Below are 17,985 nucleotides of genomic sequence, written 5' to 3'. Positions count from 1 at the left end.
GGGCGCTTGAAGTCGGAGGGGGCGGCGGGGCTCCCGATGGCCGGGCCGGCCCGGCCGAGCGCGTCCAGTAAATGCCGCTCGCCGGTAAGCCTGGCGGGGACCTGCGGCGAGGCTCTGCGCCCCGGCAACGGGACGCGCGATGCTCCCGCCGGCCGCAGGGAGACCCGCGGGCCCCGCTTCCCTTCCCTCTGAGCTGCTCCCAGCGCGCCGCCGCTCAGTTCCGGCACCCCTGGACCCGGACCGCTCGAGGCCGCCCGCGGCGCCTTTTATCGCAGCGCGTGCACAACAACCCGGAAAGGTGGGCCATCGCTCCCCGCAGGCGGCGTTCGCGGCCGCGCTCTCTCCCCCAGCCGCCAGGGGACGCTCCTTGCGGGCCTAGACGGGCCCTTTCCCTCGCCGGCAAAGGGGTCGAGACTGCCGCCCAGAGCGTTTCCCCCCACACTTCGGGTTCTGCGACGCCTGCGGGGCGGCGCTTCTTCCGTCCTGCGCTGCGGCGTCTCCCGGCGGAAGCGGCTGCTGAGGGCGGGCGGGAGCGCGGGGCCCTCTCGAGGGAGAGATGCGAGCCCTCCGAGCCAGCTAGGGGAGCGCGGAGGCGGCCCCTCCCGCGGCGTCCACGGGGATCCGGAAGCGGGCGCGCGCGGGAGCCGCGGCCTCTTGGGGGCGTCGGGCGGCCTGCCGTAAAGCGTCGCGGGTGTCGCGCTGCTGCCTCCGCGGAGAGGGAGGGAGGGAGGGAGGACGGGAGCGGCGGGCGAGGCGGCGGCGGGGCCGGAGAAGAGCGGCGGCCCTCGCGGGACGGCGGCCTCGCACCGCGGAGGCAGGAAGGCGGCGGCGGCGCCGCGGCGGCGAGGGATCCGGCGCCTGCTGGGCCCGGCTAGGCCGCCGCCCCTCGCTTCGGCCCCCTCAGGTAGGCTCTGGGGCGGGGGCCGCCGGGCTCTCGCAGGCCGCGGCTTCGTGTAGCAGCCCACGGGCCGGACTACAATGCCCATCGTCCGCCCAGGCTGGGGGCGCTTGCGGGCGGGCGAGGCCTCTGCCGCTCGAGGTGCGCGGCTGGGGTCCCGGGCGGGGGAGGCGAGTGCGTGGCAGCCCCGAGGGACCCCCAGGCCGGCGGAGGGTCGCTCCCCGGAGACAAAAGGGCGGAGGCCGCCCGGCGAGGCCTCTCCGCACCCAGCCGCAGGGAAGGCCGGGCCTGCGGGGGGAGGGGCGCTTCCTAACGGGGGCTCCGGATGGGGATTCTTGGCCCTCCCCCTTCCTCCTCCGGGCCCTTCTGCAGCCGAGGCTCAGGTCGCTCTCTGCATTTTAAATAAGGGGGGGGCGTCTGAGATGGGGTCCCCCCCCCCTTCAGCCAGGACTGAACCTCTGAATGCTGCTTCATCCCTTCCTGGGTGGTTTTTGTAACTGCCCCGTTTAGGTCCTCCCTGCCTTCTGACAGGCCCGCTTCCACCCGAGATCCCTGTGGGCTGCAGCCCCTCCGGCCCCCCTTGCAAGGCTGGCGGCTCCAAGGGGGCTGCCTGGTGTCAGCGCCGCTTCGCCCCCCTTCCCTAATTACGAGGGGCCTCTGAATTGGTACCGGAGACCTCTCCCTGGGCCACCCCCAATGGCTTTCAGCTGTAATGGAGTGTGCGTGTTTTGGACCATGGGGGCCAGGGAAGCCATCAATAGGAATGCCAGTTAGGGTTTATTTTATTTTTTTATTATTTGCATTTCTATACCGCCCTTCTCCGAAGACTCAGGGCGGTTTACAGCCAAGATAAAACACATACACAAAAGTTAAAACACACTATTTCAATTAAAAATCTGATTCAATTGGCCGAAATATTAAAATAACGAGTAAAACTATAAAACCAAACCATCAATAAAACCACCCATTAAAATTGCCATTAGGTCAGCCCTGCTCGGTGAAACAAAAAGGTCTTGAGCTCACGCTTAAAGGTCCGGAGGTCGGGGAGTAGGCATAGCCCGAAAGGTAATTCATTCCACAGGGCAGGTGTCCCCACAGAGAAGGCTCTTCCCCTGAGGAGGCCCTCCCTATGGGAGCGCACAGGTCGATGGGAGGCTATTGGTGGCAGTAGGCGGTCCCGTAAGTAACCTGGTCCCATGCCATGGAGCGCTTTAAAGGTGACCCTAACCCTAACCCTCACTCTAACCCAATTCACGTTATTTTAATATGATCCCCTGAATCTCTCGGTCAGAAAAATTCCACCTGAGGCTGAGTTGATAAGGCACCAAAGGGGAAATTTCAGCTGAGGTAATACAAGGATATCAGAAACGTGTTCCATTTTTATGGCCACAGTTGTACCAGGTTCTTCATTAATGAGCAATCCAGTAATAGTAGTCATGATGCTGGGTTTTGTGTAGAACAACAACAGTTGGCAATAATGTTAGCATAAGGACAAAAAAAAAAGACTATAGTTGGGAAACTTTTATTTATTAAATTTTTACATGTCACCAATCTCCCCTAAAAGGTGACTGGCTGGCTATAAACTATAAACAAAGAGAGGCAGACCTTTTAAAAACCAGTTTCTAACCTTTATTTCTCCCATCGCTGACAGTTAAGGCTCTAAATCATGTGAAAAAAAATCACATTAAAATTTTTTGGAAAAAGCTGGAGAAAGAAAGGAATGTAATGTGTGGGAAAGGCTTGTATAAATAATGGGCTGGGGGCTGTTAATGGGCAATATGCAAGGATTTCCCCAGCTGAATTACAGTTTTAGGAAAGTTTCTTGCCCCCACTGCAGCCAGGGGGACACAGGAAGCCCCTGACTGAGCCAGTCCAGTCAGCACCAGGTAGCATAACTTTATGGCTTCTCTAGCAAAATAACTGGACCTGCCATCGCCTATCTCTCAGCCTTGGCAAGGCCAGGTCTGGCAGGAGCAAAATCCGGACTTTGCACAGGACTGGAGGGTGAGCCGGAATGGCTGGCTAGAAAAATTGATTTGCTTATCCTAAATACAATGGATCTGGGCCTGTGGCATCAGGGTCTCTATGCCCTTCTATTGTGGGCCCAGGAGGGAGCAGCTCCCAGAAGGAGATTTGAACCAACCTGGGCGCCCCACTTTCCCTGATGTAAAAATGATGCTTTCAATCCAAGTGCTTTTCTAATGGATGCAACCTATTTGAATTGCTGGGATACTTAAGTGAACCAATGTGGGGTGGTGGGAAGGCTGGGTGTAACCTGGACCATTTTGCTAACATTTATAAAACTCTGGTAGATGCCTCTGGGAGGAATGGATGCATTTGACAGAAAGATTGGAATGCCTTGGGTATGACTCTGCTCTCAACTAGTAATGGGGCCTTGTTGGATTCTGGCTGAGAATGCTTTAAGTTTGTCTAAAATCCTATAAGGTGTAAAATAAAGGAAATTGTTAACAACTCTGAAATGTAATTGCTAATAAAGTAGACTTAACTGGCTGACTGTTTTTACCACAGCCATTCTGGATGGATGCTCTAGCCTAGAGTGAACCTAATAGCCAACCTTTTCATTGCTGGTATTGCCCAAACATGGAGAAGCAATAAAACTATTAATTAGGAAAATGACCAGGAGGACAGTAGCAGCCAATTCTCACCTGGGTGCGGGATTTGGGAAGCAGGTGTCCAAGGCATTCCCTCCTGCCCCCTGCAGGGTCCCCTGTAAGCCGATGCCTGCCCAAGCCTACCTAAGCTTCACATCCTGAATTTTCTCTTTGTGTTGTGGATAAACGTCAATTTTTCATGGATTCACAATTTAACAAAAGATAAACTGGACTACTCAGTTCAAGCCAGTGAGCCTTTGTGCAGCTGGTTTGACTTAACTTGTATGAACAAACCCATAGTGGTTTGGAATCCATAATTTGCAACTGAGAGTGTTATGCTAATTAGTGATGGTTTGTTTAGTGAGATCCCTTCCAGTCCTTTACACATATTGGGGTGAGAGGGGGAGAGAGACTATGCAGGTAAAAGTGGAGGAAAGAAAGCACATGAACCCTTTATGTCTCTTGCCCTTAATAAAATAAGTTCTAGTTCTCCAGTACATTTCTCTGCCTTGATTGTATCATTTCCCCCCTGTGGTTTTAGTTTCTGGCATCAACCATATTTGGGAAGCAATCGTTCCCTAATATTATTAGGAAGTATTTCTATCAATAATTTAATTTAGTTTATTCAAGTTACAATAGCTGATAAAATGATTAGAATTGTGTGGAAACGTAAACTATCCTCCGTACAATCAACAGCATTTTTTAAGACAGCAATATTTGCAGAAATATAATTATCATTCATTTCTTTCTCCAACAGTAGGAAATCTAAAATTCCTAGTGCTTCCTTCACAGGTGAAAAACTGTTTCTGGTGCCCCGCCTTGTCTTTGCATGTCCGTTCATTAGCTTCATTTGGCTTGAGACACCAGAACTTGTGGGGAGGGCTGCAGAAGGCAGAGAAGGCTGCAGAACCAGGGATTTCCGGCTGCTCAGAGAAGGATAGAAGTCATTCCGACGAGGCACCTCTTAGCCAATGTTTGTCAATCATGTCTGGCTGGGGAATTCTGGGAATTGAAGTTCCTTAGCAGTCCAGGGAGGTGAATGTTAACTGGGTCTTATGTTTGTCTCCATCTAGGCCCCCTGCGTGGTGTTCCCATGTCTCAATGGGCCCCTCAATGTCATAGCGTCTATACGCTAGAAGCGGATATGAAGAGTGACGTTTCTTCTGGTGCACCAAAGAGCCAGGAAAACCTGAAGGGGATCCTCTTGAACCCTCCACCCTCCGAGGCAGCCAAAAACTTCCCCGGGGAAGAAGTCAAGATGATTGCCAGCAAAGTGGGGGATGAATTCTCTCACCTCTGTGGCGACACCCAGAAGCAGAAGGACCTGAACGGAAGTCGACCCGCGCAAGAAGCCATCGTCGCGAGGAAGAAACGCAAGAGCCAGCAGGCTGGCCCTTCCTATGCTCCAAACTGTGGGGGCAAAGAGACGCCCCCCATTTTAGGGACGAGGCAACGTCTCGACACACAAAGCGAGGACAACGACTCTTCCTTTAGCGACTGTGCCTCTTCGCCTTCGTCCAGCTTGCATTTTGGAGACTCTGACACAGAAACATCAGACGAGGACAAGGAGGTGGCCCCCGTGCGGCAGGCTCGGGTCGTCTTAAATGCCTCCAGCAGAATCCACAGTTCTCGGCCACAAAAGTGGCCCCGGACAGAGGCGGACTCCGTCTCAGGGATATTACTGAAAAGGCCCTGTTTCCACAACAGTAGTTCTCGGAGAAGACTTCCGTATAGGAAGCGGTTTGTGAAAACTAGCTCTGCGCAACGAACACAGAACCAAAAAGAGCGGATTTTAATGCAGCGGAAAAAAAGGGAAGTCTTCGCTCGGCAGAAGTACGCTTTGCTGCCCAGCTCCAGCAGCACCAGCGAGAACGACCTCAGCAGCGCATCCTCTTCCAGCTCCTCCACTGAAGGAGAAGAGGAGCTCTTTGTGTCAGCTGGGGAGACCCACCAAACCAGCACTGCAGTTCCTTCAGGTAAAGACGCTGCTTGTCAGTGCCTGCACCTGGGAAGGGAGAACTCTCCGAGAGGGCCTGTCTCTAGATCGCTGGATGGCAGGAAGGGAGCGAAGGTTGCATGCCAGGATTCCTGGCCCTCCTGGCTGTTACTTTGTCTGGTTTCCCCAAAGCAGCTCCCGGCTGCTGACTTCTATTGTGACGCGCCAGGCTCTCGTGATGCTGAACCCTGCTAGAATTGAGCAGACATGGGGCTATTGGTGCTGGGGCAGGAGGGTGTCACTCCCATTGTGTACAATTACTTGGTTTCCTAGGGTCTGGGCAGGGCTTTTCTTGCCCTGTCTGTCTGTGAGCTGGAACGCTCCTTGGACACGGGGTGACCCTTGGAGGAAGAGCGTGATGGCCAGAGCCAGAGGTTGCATTGCTGCTTTTATCTATAGCTTGCTCTGTTTGCCTGCCTTTCTCAGTAGATCCCTTACCACCGTAGCAGATCATTCCTGATAGAATTTGTTTTCGATTCCCCCTTTTTCCTTCGGTGCTGTGTTTCAGGGAGCCTTGATGAAGATGTGGTGGTGATCGAAGCGTCTTCGACTCCCCAAGTCACCGCCAATGAAGAAATCAATGTTACCTCAACAGACAGCGAAGTAGAGATTGTCACCGTGGGAGAGAGCTATCGGTAAGAGGGGCCCTGCTGGGCAGCTGTGGGATTGCTTGACCATCGGAAGCGAAGAAGGCAGGATCTTGCTGCAGAGACCCAAATGGAGATCCTCAAACAAACTTGTTTTAGCCTTCTTCTGACAATTGGAATATCTGCCTGAATCTAGCGACTGTGCCAGGGATGTTATTGTCTATGTAGGTAATTATTCATTTAATGACCGTTTGAAATTACAGTGGTACTGCAAAAATGGGATTCTGGCCATTTTCCACACTTACAACTGTTGTTGCGTCCCCACGGTCACGTGACCAAAGTTCAGATGCTTGGCAACTAGCATGTATTTAGGTCACGTGATCCCCTTTTTGACCCTCTAATAAGCAGTCAGTGGGGAAGGCAGATTCACCTAACAACCGTGTTATTAATTTAACTGCAATGATTCACCTAACAACCGTGGCAAGAAAAGTTGTAAGATAGGGCAAAATACGCTTAACTGTCTTGCCTAGCAATGGGATTTTTGTTGTCGTAAGTCAAGACTACCTGTAGTTACTGGCCCTTGCCCTTCTCCGTACTTCTTGCCATCTGCTGGTCATCAGGAAGCAGCCCCGGCTCTGGCCTTTCGGTTCTGACACTTCCTATCTAGCAAGGGGTTCTCTGGGTGGAGTGAGGTGTGTTATTCGCTCAGGCTGGGGAAGAGAGAAAGGGAATCGTAGCCCCTCCAAAGAGCACCTTTTAAACTGCCCGTGCCCCCTTTTCTGTTGCCCACCATCAGAGCTCGATCCTCGCTTGGGCATTCTAGATCCCACTGGGGCCACAGCTCGGGCTCCCATGCTTCACGGCCAGCAGAGCAGCGGAACCGCAGCCGAGTCTCCACGGTCATCCAGCCCTTGAGGCAGAATGCAGCTGAAGTCGTGGACCTCACGGTGGACGAGGACGGTAGGTGGCTGGGAGGTCGAGCCCTGGAGTCACCCCTCCTTTGCGATCCCTGGGTGGAAATACTTTGATTGCGATCACTGCAAAGGGCTGTCAGCTCCCTTCAGAGCCTCTGCCGGGCACCCGGTACTTGTGCCAAGAAACACATTCTGGGCTGCCAACGCAAACCACCATGTCTCTCCTTCGTTGTAGACCCAGCCGTGGTGCCGACCACCTCCTCCAGAGTGGACGTTCAGGCTGCCGGTGCCGCTTCTGAGGGGGCCCTCACCACCACCCCCTCAGAGCAAGTCCCCAGAGGGGCCTCAGGCACCTCCAGCAGCCAGCCGCCCTTGCAGCCGGAGCCCTCAGCTCTCCTATCCAACAGCGGCAGCGCAGCTGGGAACTCAACAGGAGGTAGGAAGCAGAGGTCTCTCTTCCTGCAGAGCCCAGAGGATCCCATCCACTCTTTGGAGCTGTGATCCTGTCAGAGCTGCAGGGGCGTTTGCATTGTAGTCGAACATATTGAAGATGTCCGTGGGGTCTTGTGTTTTGTGTGCCGATCCCAGGAAAATGGCCTCCCCTGATCCAACCATGAGTTTCTTTCTGCTGGCTCGGAGGTGGGACTCTGAGTGAAGAGGGCAGGTTGGGTTTGGTTTGTGCCAGGCCAGGAGGAGGCCAAAGGAATCCTGGTTGCCTCAGGGCCAAGCAGGGCAGGGAAGAGAGCCTCCGGGAGGCCACTGACGGACCAGGACCCTGGCTTTGCACTTGTCCCCTGCAAAGGGACGAGGCATTCTCTGCATATACTGAAGAGGCAAACGTGGCTCTCTGGGTACCATTGCTGGCAGGGAAGACATTGAGGGGATACACGGGGGGTGGGGGGGTGGGGAGAGAAACCCTGGCCTCAGGGTTGGAGGGTAGAGGGACTGTTTGCTTAACATAGTGTAAGCCGCCCTGAGTCTTCGGAGAAGGGCGGGATATAAATGCAAATAAAATTTTAAAAAACCTGTGTTTCGTGATCAGAGAATGCCGAGCCTTGTAGAGGAAGCTGAATGTTGATCAGGATAGTCAGGCTGACCCAGGCACGGGGCCCCGCTCTGTCCTCATTGGGCCCCCCTCAGTCTGCCTAGGGCCCTCCAGCCTGTTGCACAGCTTGCGGTGTTTCCCAATGGGGTCTCGCCACCCTCTCCTTCGGATCCCTTCAGCTCAGGCTCGTTTGCTTTCCTTCCCCATGGCAGATGATGCGAGAGGAACCTCCTCCAACCACACACTGGAGCCGGGCCCCCCGGCCATGCCACGGCTGCCCTCCTGCTGCCCCCAGCACTCTCCCTGCAGCGTCTCCTCGCAGAACCAGCACGTCCTGGTCCCGCCCCATGCCAGCTGCTTTCAGCAGCACAGCCACCACTTCCAGCACCACCACCATCACCACAGCCCCCACGCCGGCGTCCCCCTTTCGCCCCCCTTCAGCGACTCCAGCTGTCCTGTCGACAGGCCTCCCCTCGTCCCGGCCCCCGGGGGCCCCAGCAGCAGCACTGGCACCGCCTTCCATGACCAGGCAAGTTGGGACAGCGGCCCCTTAGCTGGGCAGCTGTGGCCGGGCGTTTCTTACAGTCGTTCAGGGCCGTCACTCTCGATGCAGCCTTCCCTGAAGAGAGGTAAGGAACCCTGTGCCCGTCGGATGCTCTGGTGCAGGACGATCGCCAGCCTCCTTCCTTGGATTTCTCTTTCAGAGCACCTGCAATAGGCCCGTTTGCTGAATTTGGCTTCGAGGGAGGGAGGAGGATTTGTATGGTTGCGTAAATGGCAGGAAAGCATGATCAGAGCGCAGCGTGATGCGGTCTGACTTCCCTTCATGTTGGCTGTGGGGGGTGTTAACCGGACCCCTTTCCCTTTCTCTTTCCCTCCCGGCCACTCTCCCTGCGCAGCAGGCCCTGCCGGTGGATCTGAGCAGCAGCGGCATCAGGAACCCCGGGGGAGGCTCCTTCCATGGTGCTTCAGCCTTCGACCCCTGCTGCCCGGGCTCCTCCTCCCGGACCTCCCTCTATGGGCACCAGGCGGGGGCCGCTGCCAGTCAGCCGATCAGCATGGATGGCTACAGCACAAGCATGGTCCCTCAGCCACAGCCTCCCACCCAGGCCTCCTGCCGCCATTACCTGCACTCGCCTTGTAAGTGGGGTGCTTGAAAGGTAGGGAGGGTACCCTGGCAGGGTTGGCTCCCCACAAGGAGTAACGGGGCTGTTCTTCTCCCTCTGCTTTCAGATGCCTCCTTGACGCGGCCCCTCCACCCTCAGGCTGCAGCCTGCCCCCATTCCCATGGCAATCCCCCTCCCTCGGCACCTCCCCAGGCCCCCCCACAGGTGGACTACGTCATCCCTCATCCCGTCCATCCCTTCCACCCTTCCATCTCCTCCCATGTCTCTTCCCACCCGGTCCCGCCCCAGCCCCCCCCTCACCCGTTGGCCAGCGCAGCGGCCCCCATTCCCCAGTCCCTCCCCAGCACTCATCACCTCCCCGCCGCTGCCCCCTCGGCCCAGCGGCTGCACCCTCACGAGGTGATCCAGCGGATGGAGGTCCAGAGGAGGCGCCTGATGCAGCATCCAACGTACGTCAGCTGGATGGTGGTAGAAGCTCTCCCCCCCTCGCTTGAGCCAACGGGAAGGGTGTCCAATTGATTTGGCAAAGCCCGGCTTAACCATTTATGTCCTTAGTAGATTTAGAGGCCACTAGACTTCAGAGTGACTCTGGGGTGATTGACACTTAAAATCGTTGTCACACACACTCTGATACAGTAAGCGGAGCCCCCTGCCTTTATCTTACCTGTTGATGCTTCCTTCCTTTCCCCCAGGAGCCTTAAGCCCAGGTCCGTGCTCTTTCTCCCCCCACAAGCTCCCTTGGGGGAAGGTGAGGAGGAGCTGAGCGTGAGGCTGCTGCCCAGAGACACCCGGGATGGTCACTGTCAACCCTGTCGGGCTCTCTGGAGCTGCAGAAGGAAAGGCGTGAGAGGCATAATGGAAGGCAGCTGCTCTGTAGTGCAAGAGGAGCCCAGCAAAGGCGGCCTTCCTTGGCCACCTTTGGCTGAGGGCTGCACAACTGGAGAAAAGCCGCCAGCTGCAGATGCCCGATGGTGGCTTAAGCCTCCCTCTGCATTGGAAGCCTTCCGTCCAGTTTCTGGATTTAGGCAAGGGAGGAGGTCCAGATAGGACTTGTAGAAACTGAGCCCTCTTTGAAATACTGAGAAATGGCTCAGCCAGCCTTAGAACTTCAGTTATTTTAGAAAAGCGCAAACTTTATAGGTGAACGGAAGCTGCATCTCCAGTGTCCAGAGACTCAAGCGAGCTTCTTTCCTTGGCTGCTCAGTGTCTTGTCTGGCAAGCCAGGACTGCCCTTTGGAGTTGTGGTAGACCCGATCAAGGTTGGCTGAGGCTCAGAGCTGGTTTGGAAAAGGCAGCTGATGGGGCAGCCCTACAGGGACCATGCAGGGAGGGCTTCCCCGTTCAGACTCCGGCACCCGGTGCAGGCAGCAGCCATCGGTTTTTTCTTCCCCTCCAGGCGAGCACATGAGCGGCCGCCACCACATCCTCACCGGATGCATCCCAACTACGGCCACGGCCACCACATTCACGTGCCACAGACCATGTCTTCACATCCTCGACAAGCAGCAGAGAGGTCGGCTTGGTTAGTAACAGTGATCCATGCATACTTTCCCCTTCGATGCCGAAACGTGCACGCCCTGTCTGAGGGAACCTGTCCCGGCTGGGATAACTCAACTTGGGGGAGTTGGTATAGCTTTGCGTCACCTTTTGTGAAGCTGACTTGAGACCAGTCTCACTCACGCGACACACATACACCCATCCTGCGGGGGTGGGGGACGCGATGGGTCTCCCCAAAGAAGGGAGCTGGCAGCCGGGAGCAGTCAGAATGAATTGGAGGCAGCTTGGGGATGTTCAGATCCCAAAGGGGCGAGATCCATGGACAGAGGCCTGAAGGCTGTGACCAAATGAGAAAAGCCCTGGCTACAAATGGACTTTCTGTTTGGGTGTAGGGAACTGGGCATTGAAGCAGGCGTGACCGCAGCGACCTACCCGCCGGGTCCGATGCACCCGCACTTGGCCCACTACCACACACCCCCTCGGCTTCACCACTTGCAGATTGGCGCTCTTCCCTTAATGGTAAGCGAGACGGTTGCAAGCGGCTCTGGTGGTTGGTTGTTTCCCGGTCGTGACGTGCCAGGTTCACAGGGGACAAAAAGAGGGATAATCTGACTTCAGTTGGCAGGGGAACGAACGGAAGCCCACCTGTTTTGTTTGAGAAAATAATTACATTCTCCAGTAGTCCATTGACCCTCTGCATCTGATTTATGCTCTTAATTCAGTCATTGCTTTTGATGGCTGAATTAGAAAACACCCTGATTAGTATGAGAAAGTCAGGAGTTACTAATCCGAGTTTACTACCTAAAGCAGTCATATTTGGGGTTGAATGTGATAGCCGTGTTTTTGGAATTGTGCCCTTCCCATGTCAAGATTTGCAGCTACCTTCAGGGTTGCCAGCTGTCCTGGGGGTGAGGTCTTGTAGCAGCTTTCTTTCCTGTTGATTTGGGGATGGGAGAAAAAAGGGACTATCCTCTTCTGCACTAGGCAGGAGATGAGAATCCCTTCAGCCACAGACCAAACCAAGAAAAACGCTGGGCACTTCCTTCCTCACGGGCAATATCTGAGGCAACTGGGAGCTGCTTTGAGCCGAGTGGGATCAGGAGGGGCGTCTTTGTCTTTGATACTTAGCAGCCTGGAGCCTCGTTGAAGCACTTCCAATGTGCGGCATTGAACCTGGCTGAAATTGCTCTTGGGGAGAGGAGAAGACCGAGGGCTGGGCAGGAACCGGCTGCAGTAAAGCACTGGAGCCTGTCTTTGGACTCAGCCAGTGGGGAGTGGGGGAGCCGAGGAGCCAATGGCTGGTTTAGACACGCTGTGACCTCTGGAGGGACAATGTGAGGAAGCCTGTAGAGGCAGAGCCAGGGGAGAAAGAATTCCTGCTCATAGCTGGATCAAAGCTCTTTGTCACGTTGTTCTTTTACTAGCAGGCGAAGGCAAACAGGTTGCCCCAAGGCAGCTTAATCCCAGATGAAAGTGGTTCAAGACAGAAACGGCCTCTAGCAGCTTGCCGAGTGAATTCTTGAAGGTGGGAGATGCTCTGTGCAGAGCAGAGCGGGGTCCTCTTGCATTGTTGATAGGATCTTCCCCACATGGACGTTGGGCTTGGGCTTTTCTTGGGGGTGGGGGCACTTTCACTGAGGTGTTTTGTTGCCTCTGATCTCACTTGGGGTTTTTGAACATGATGCTGGTCACTTTGCAGCATCTTTGCTTTGTTATGGGAGGTATCTGCTGCATTCTGGCTTGTTGTATGAGAGGAGGAGTCTTATCAGGGTCCACGTTCAGGGAGACTTGCCTGGATTCTTCTTGTAGGGCAGCAAAAGACATTTTTGGGGTGGGGAGGTGTCACATGGATTTTCAGCGTGGTATTTCAGGCCTTGTTCCAATGTTGGGACAGTTCTTGGCATGTTGAAGACCCTCATACATGTCAGTGTTGCAGGTAGCACCGTCTCTTTGTCTGAATTACGCTCTTCTGAAAGGTAAGAGGCTGGCTGGCAGAGGAGAGGGTTCATGGGGGTAGAACCATTTTACTTGTTCTCACTTCGCAGTCGTCTGAGCGGCAGGCAGGCAGGCAGGCAGGCCCAGAGCACCAGTCAGGATAGTTGCACAACCGAAGTCCTGCTTGCTGAACTTGGTCCAGCCTGAACGGGACAGTCGGCCTCTTCCTGAAAGATTCTCCTTCTGGCTGGGCGCCGTGGCAGTCAAGCAGCTCAGGGAGGAAAGGCAGGGATGCCATCAGCCGGATCGAATTCCTTCCCTTTGCAACGGGAACAGTGAAATACATGACACAGCTGCTCTGCAATTAGACTTAACTCCCTTCTGCTATTTGAATAGGTTCCTGACATGGCGGGCTACCCTCACATCCGTTACATTTCATCGGGATTGGATGGAACTTCATTCAGAGGCCCTTTCAGGGGCAATTTTGAGGTTTGTAATAGAATCACCCTCAGCTTTGTGGCAGAACTTTTATGGGGAGGGGACACGCTGCTTTTGTATTTCACAATGCCCTTGGGCCTTGGTTGTGGTTTGGGGACAGGTAGGCATTCCAGCTTGAAAGGGCTTTTTTTTCCTGGCTTCTGCAGCAGCAGCCACCCTTCCCCTGGCTGGGAGTGTTAAGTTGGCTCAGGGAAGGGGAGTGTTGTTGCTAAACGGTCCCTTCCTTCTCCTTGGGCCTGCTTGTCAGTCAGTTCAAGGTGGCAGAGAGGAACTGAAGTATCAGATGCAGAGAGTTAATGAATTCCCCGGTCTAGTTTATGAGGTAGGGAGGGCCTTCAGATGAACTGGTTCAGCCAACTGCCACCACCACCATCCTCTCCCACAAAGGGTGGGATGGGGAAATGCAGCCCTTTCCCTACAGGCCTCATTAAACAGCCTTAAGCAGGCCTGGAGTGAACCATCCCACCTACAAGGAGGTGGGGTCTCACTCGCTGAAGTGACTGATCTCCCCTGCTTCATGGAGGCTGCCTGCAGTCCTTGGCGTTCGGAGTCACAGGTCTCCAGGCCCTCCTGTGGGCTGTGCTGCATTGCCCCACTTCGTTCGAGGGAAGCCGAGGGCCAGGACAAATCCTCCCAGTAGAGCCATTGGAACCGTAAAGGCTGCCCTGTGTGACTTGTCAGATAAGTTGCATCTTAATTACTTAATTAGTAAATTGGGGAGAGAGCAGTGCGATCGCAACATCTTTTGTTCCACTTTAATTCCAGGAATTAATCCATCTGGAAGAACGTTTAGGAAATGTGAATCGCGGAGCTTCCCAAGGAACCATTGAAAGATGCACTTATCCCCACAAGTACAAAAAGGTGAGAAGGTCTCAGGGGTGTTTAAAGAACTTCCCCATTGAGTGTCCCAAAATTCCTTTGTTTTCCTGTAAACCCCCCCCCCCCCAAAAAAAAAAAAAAAAAGAGAGAGAGAGACGCTTTATGGATTCCTGTGTCTCAGAATCTCGCAAGTTGCTGCTTTTCTAGGAGACAGATAATCCCAAATCTTTCTAGATTCCCGGTGTGGAATCTGGCTGCAGAACCTGCTTTTCCACCAGGAGGGGCCAAGCCAGCACGGTTTTATGTCCGCTTTTGTTCATCTAGGAACCACTCTGGAGCCCCAAATTGGCCTGTCATTCAAATTGCTTATAATTGAGTGAGAAGGGACTCTGCCCGTTCTTCTTTGCCCACCTTGCCGCATTGAGTCTCTGATTAATTTCTGGTGCTTCTCTGAGTTTCCTGCATGCAAATGGGAGATTCCAGCGGATCCTTTCTTGATGGGTTGGGGCACAAGTTGTGCTGGAAATATGGTATCTAACAACTTCTATTGCATCTGTTACTCGGAAAACAATTAAAAAAGCATGTCACACTTGACAAGTAACAGCCTTATAAATAGGAGACCTGTTCCTGAAATCAGAGAAGACACTGAAGGCTCTGATCATGGAGCTTTTGGAAAAATAAGTTGGGAATAATTGCTCAGTTGTCAAGGTTGTGTTACAAAGAACCATAGTCTGAGTTGATTGAGACAAATTTTTGGATTGTCAAAAATTTTATTGGACACTGAAATAATTGTTCCCGGAGATTAGGAATTCAGAAAGAGCAGCTGGATAAATTTGTTATCCAACATTAATTATATATTGTTTAAAATACCATACCATGTATGGGTTGGGGATTCATAGTGGGTTGGTGTAACAGAAATGATAATTGTGTATAAAACAGATCTCATTCAGTTTGCCAATAATGTCATCTCTGCTAATAAGGTAACAACTGATTGGTTCTCACAGAGGAAACTACACTGCAAACATGATGGGGAAGAAGGAACTGAGGAAGACACCGAGGAAAAGTGTACCATATGTTTATCTATATTAGAGGAAGGGGAAGATGTCAGGTAACTGAACAGGAAATCTATTGGAGATACTGAACTAACGTTGTGGATCAAGTGTAGACCAGGAATTGTCTTTGTAAAAGTGTACTGCAGAAGGTTGGAAATTTAGAGAGGTGGAGGCTCCGGCCAGCTGCGACCAGTTTGTCTCAAATACTGGCATGAGTCGGTGTCAAAAAATTCCCCTGGGCAGAGGAGAAACCGTCCATTCTTTTGAGGTTGCAGCTCCAGGACCAGTTTAAAGTAACCTATTTTGCAGCAAGGTTCTGGAAGTAAAAGCCGAGGGAGTTCTGGCTCAGCTGTCTGATGCCACAAACTACTGCAAGAAATTTATTTTTTAATTTATTTTGCCTTTTCCAGTCTACGCACTAACGCTTCCTAACTGGAACTGATCTCTCTGGCCCTGTGTGCACGTCCACTTTGCAGTCTAACTCTTGTCCTGAAAGAGAAATTAGCTCACAGCTCTGCGTGGTCCTTTTGCCAAATTTAGCCATCTGTTGTTACAAGGGCCATAGTTCTGGAGAAGATGCCCTGTCAAAAGACGGCTTTCCTAATCGGTTAGAGAAGAACCTTCTCCAGGGTCCTATTTTTGAAAAACAAAAACCCGATCCATTGGCCAGCCTGCGCACTGCTGATCCTTTCCTTCCTTTCTTTTTAGGCGCCTTCCATGTATGCATCTCTTCCACCAAGTGTGTGTTGACCAGTGGCTAATTACCAACAAGAAGTGCCCCATTTGCAGAGTGGACATTGAGGCTCAGCTGCCCAGCGAAAGTTGACAGGCTTTGGCCTCCAACCTCTTGCTTTCCTCCTTCCGGGTACTGCAGTCAACCAAAGATGGCCTGACTCCGCTGTGCAGTTGTGGGAAGCATTTGAACCTGCTAGAGTGCCGTTTGTCTGCTCTGTGGTATACCTGATGCTAACCCTACAGTTAGTGTATTTATAAAGCTTATTTTTGGTTTGTTTGTTTAGCCCTTTCAGATTCCTAACCGGTTTTCCCTGTCCTTTTGCATGGATCGCTCCCCATATTGCATTTCTTTGCACATATTATGGGCTTAGTGACCCCCCCCCCCAAAAAAAAACTTGCAGGCAAGATTATCTGCTTTAGGAAGTAGAGCTGTGTGGTCCTCCCTCCCTTTTTTATTTGTACCGAAAGTCAACTTTTCAGAGTATGATTTCACTCATTACTAACCTCAGAATCCTTAATTTAATCAAGTCTTTTAGTTTTAAATGTATAAAGATCAAAGGATATTTTTTTTAAGACATTCCTTAATTAGGAAAAAAAAGCTGCTGTATACTTGTGTGGGAGAGAAGCGCCAGGGCCTCCTGGGCGAGCTTTGTCGAAAGGAGCATGGCCGGGGCTGCCTGCCCCACCGTCTGCCCCATCACTCTAGCCTGGAAGCCTCACCTTCCCATCCTGTAATGTCAGACTAATGGACATCCTCTTGGATCACATTTTTATGTTCTTAAACCTTCAGCACAATGCAGATATCTTTGAATGTCAATATTAAAAACATTTAGACTGCTGTCTGATTGTATGTACCATTTTCTTATGTCTAGCCATTCGAATTGCTAACATAAAAAGTTTACTGCTGTGAACAGCTCTACTGAACACTAAATATTGGATTTCAACTAGCTGCACTGTAGATAGATGCAGGCTGAATAAAGCAAGTACTAGGAGAAAAAGGGGAAGAGCAGGGATGTTGTCTGTCTTGTTTCTCTACGTTAAGTTCATCTACTGATCTGCACAGAGCGGCTTTGTTAAAAAGGAAAAACTCCGCTATGGGGATGAAACCAGGAGTTAAAATATCATTTCTTAAGGCAAATATCCATGAATTCACAGATTTTATGAAGATCCCTGTTCTCTGCGGGATCTGGGTGGGTTTTGTTTTTTTTTTAGTTTTACAATTAATAAAGTTAGCTGAATCCATCCGACTTTTGTGTTATTTCTCAAGATCTTGCGTTAGACAGGGTTATTCTGCTATTAACGCCCATGGGCGGGGTGGGGGGCTAACTCCCGTGGGGCTTTTGCGGAAAATTGCGCCCCTTCATGCGAAAAGGGGTGGGGGGGGATGTCGCAGAGGACGACCCTCCAAAGAGCCCCCTCGACTCAGCCCAGCGCGCAGGAGTTCGCTTTGGCCGCTGCTGGAAGCGCCCGAAACGCAGCGCCCTCCTTTTCCGAGGAGCGAGGCCGCAACCCGGACCTAAAGCGAGGGAGGCTACCGGCTAGCCCTCTCCGCCCGGGGAATCCCGCTTCTACTCGTGAGCCGCGGCCGCTTCGCTCCCTTCCTCCCGCGCCCTCACGAAGAAAGACTGCAACTCCCAGAGGACCTTGCGCGAGGACTGCGGTCGTGGCGACGCGGGTCAAAAAAAAAAGTAGTCGGGCGGCAGCCAATCGGGCGCGTCTCCTCGAGGCGGAGGACCAATGGCGGAGCGTGGGCTTCCATTCGAGGTCCGCGGCGGCGCACGCCGAGTGGGCGGGGCTTCTGAGGGCGGGAACCACTTAGGTCTCACCGGCCGGGAGGGGAGGCGGGCTCCTATAGTCCCTTCCGGGGGAGGTAGCCCGATTCGTGCCCCGCAGGCAGGCTCCCGGTGGGTGGGCGGTTCCGTGCCTTCTGGGAAGGCAGCCCTGGAGGGCTCGGGCGCGCTCGGAGCCGGCAAAGAGCCCCCAGCTTGGAAATGGGGGCGGTAAGAAGCAGGCGGGGGGCCTCTTTCCATTTGAGGCGCCTGCCTGGTTTCGCTTTCCCTCTTTTGTAACCCCCCCCTCCCTTTCTCTGAAGCGGGGGCTATGCGGAGGCTCCTTCGTCCCTCCTGGGGCCCAGCTGGGGCGGCAGGAAGCGAGGCCGGCGTCCCGGGGGGTGGGCAGCGGTGCCAGCCTGGCCGGGGTTTCCTCCTTGCCCCTTTGCCCCCGTGGAGGTGCCCAGAGAAGCGCAAAAGTTAAATAACGAAGCATCTTCT

At 53.4% G+C, this 17,985-nt stretch overlaps 2 protein-coding genes across 8 annotated transcripts; one reads left to right on the top strand and one right to left on the bottom strand.

Moving 5' to 3' along the window:
- Positions 1 to 11: 11 nt before the first annotated feature.
- On the top strand, positions 12 to 16,970 carry RNF111 (ring finger protein 111). Of its 7 annotated transcripts, none has more exons than XM_058155885.1 (14): positions 12 to 298; positions 4,584 to 5,486; positions 6,015 to 6,141; positions 6,890 to 7,053; positions 7,243 to 7,443; positions 8,265 to 8,581; positions 8,952 to 9,192; positions 9,286 to 9,628; positions 10,576 to 10,701; positions 11,069 to 11,195; positions 13,008 to 13,100; positions 13,875 to 13,970; positions 14,909 to 15,036; positions 15,689 to 16,970. In XM_058155885.1, the coding sequence occupies exons 2-14, from the start codon at positions 4,604 to 4,606 to the stop codon at positions 15,804 to 15,806; spliced, it is 2,964 nt and encodes a 987-aa protein (XP_058011868.1). In that variant the 5' UTR covers positions 12 to 298; positions 4,584 to 4,603; the 3' UTR covers positions 15,807 to 16,970. The 7 variants fall into 7 exon arrangements, with proteins under 7 accessions (XP_058011868.1, XP_058011872.1, XP_058011870.1 ...); XM_058155889.1 differs by lacking the exon at positions 12 to 298 and adding an exon at positions 712 to 904 and having other exon boundaries at positions 8,955 to 9,192; positions 14,933 to 15,036; XM_058155887.1 differs by lacking the exon at positions 12 to 298 and adding an exon at positions 712 to 904 and having other exon boundaries at positions 8,955 to 9,192.
- On the bottom strand, positions 267 to 2,336 carry LOC131184778 (basic proline-rich protein-like). Its single transcript, XM_058156486.1, has 2 exons — positions 2,297 to 2,336; positions 267 to 1,186 (listed from the first exon to the last, which is right to left on the bottom strand). Exons 1-2 carry the CDS (start codon positions 2,334 to 2,336, stop codon positions 267 to 269), a joined length of 960 nt encoding a protein of 319 aa, XP_058012469.1.
- Positions 16,971 to 17,985: the final 1,015 nt, after the last annotated feature.

Source organism: Ahaetulla prasina, chromosome 13 (genome assembly GCF_028640845.1).
Source record: "Ahaetulla prasina isolate Xishuangbanna chromosome 13, ASM2864084v1, whole genome shotgun sequence".
Taxonomy (NCBI): Eukaryota; Metazoa; Chordata; class Lepidosauria; order Squamata; family Colubridae; genus Ahaetulla; species Ahaetulla prasina.
The sequence above is the reverse complement of the archived record's forward strand: the minus strand, read 5'-3'. Positions and strand labels throughout refer to the sequence as shown.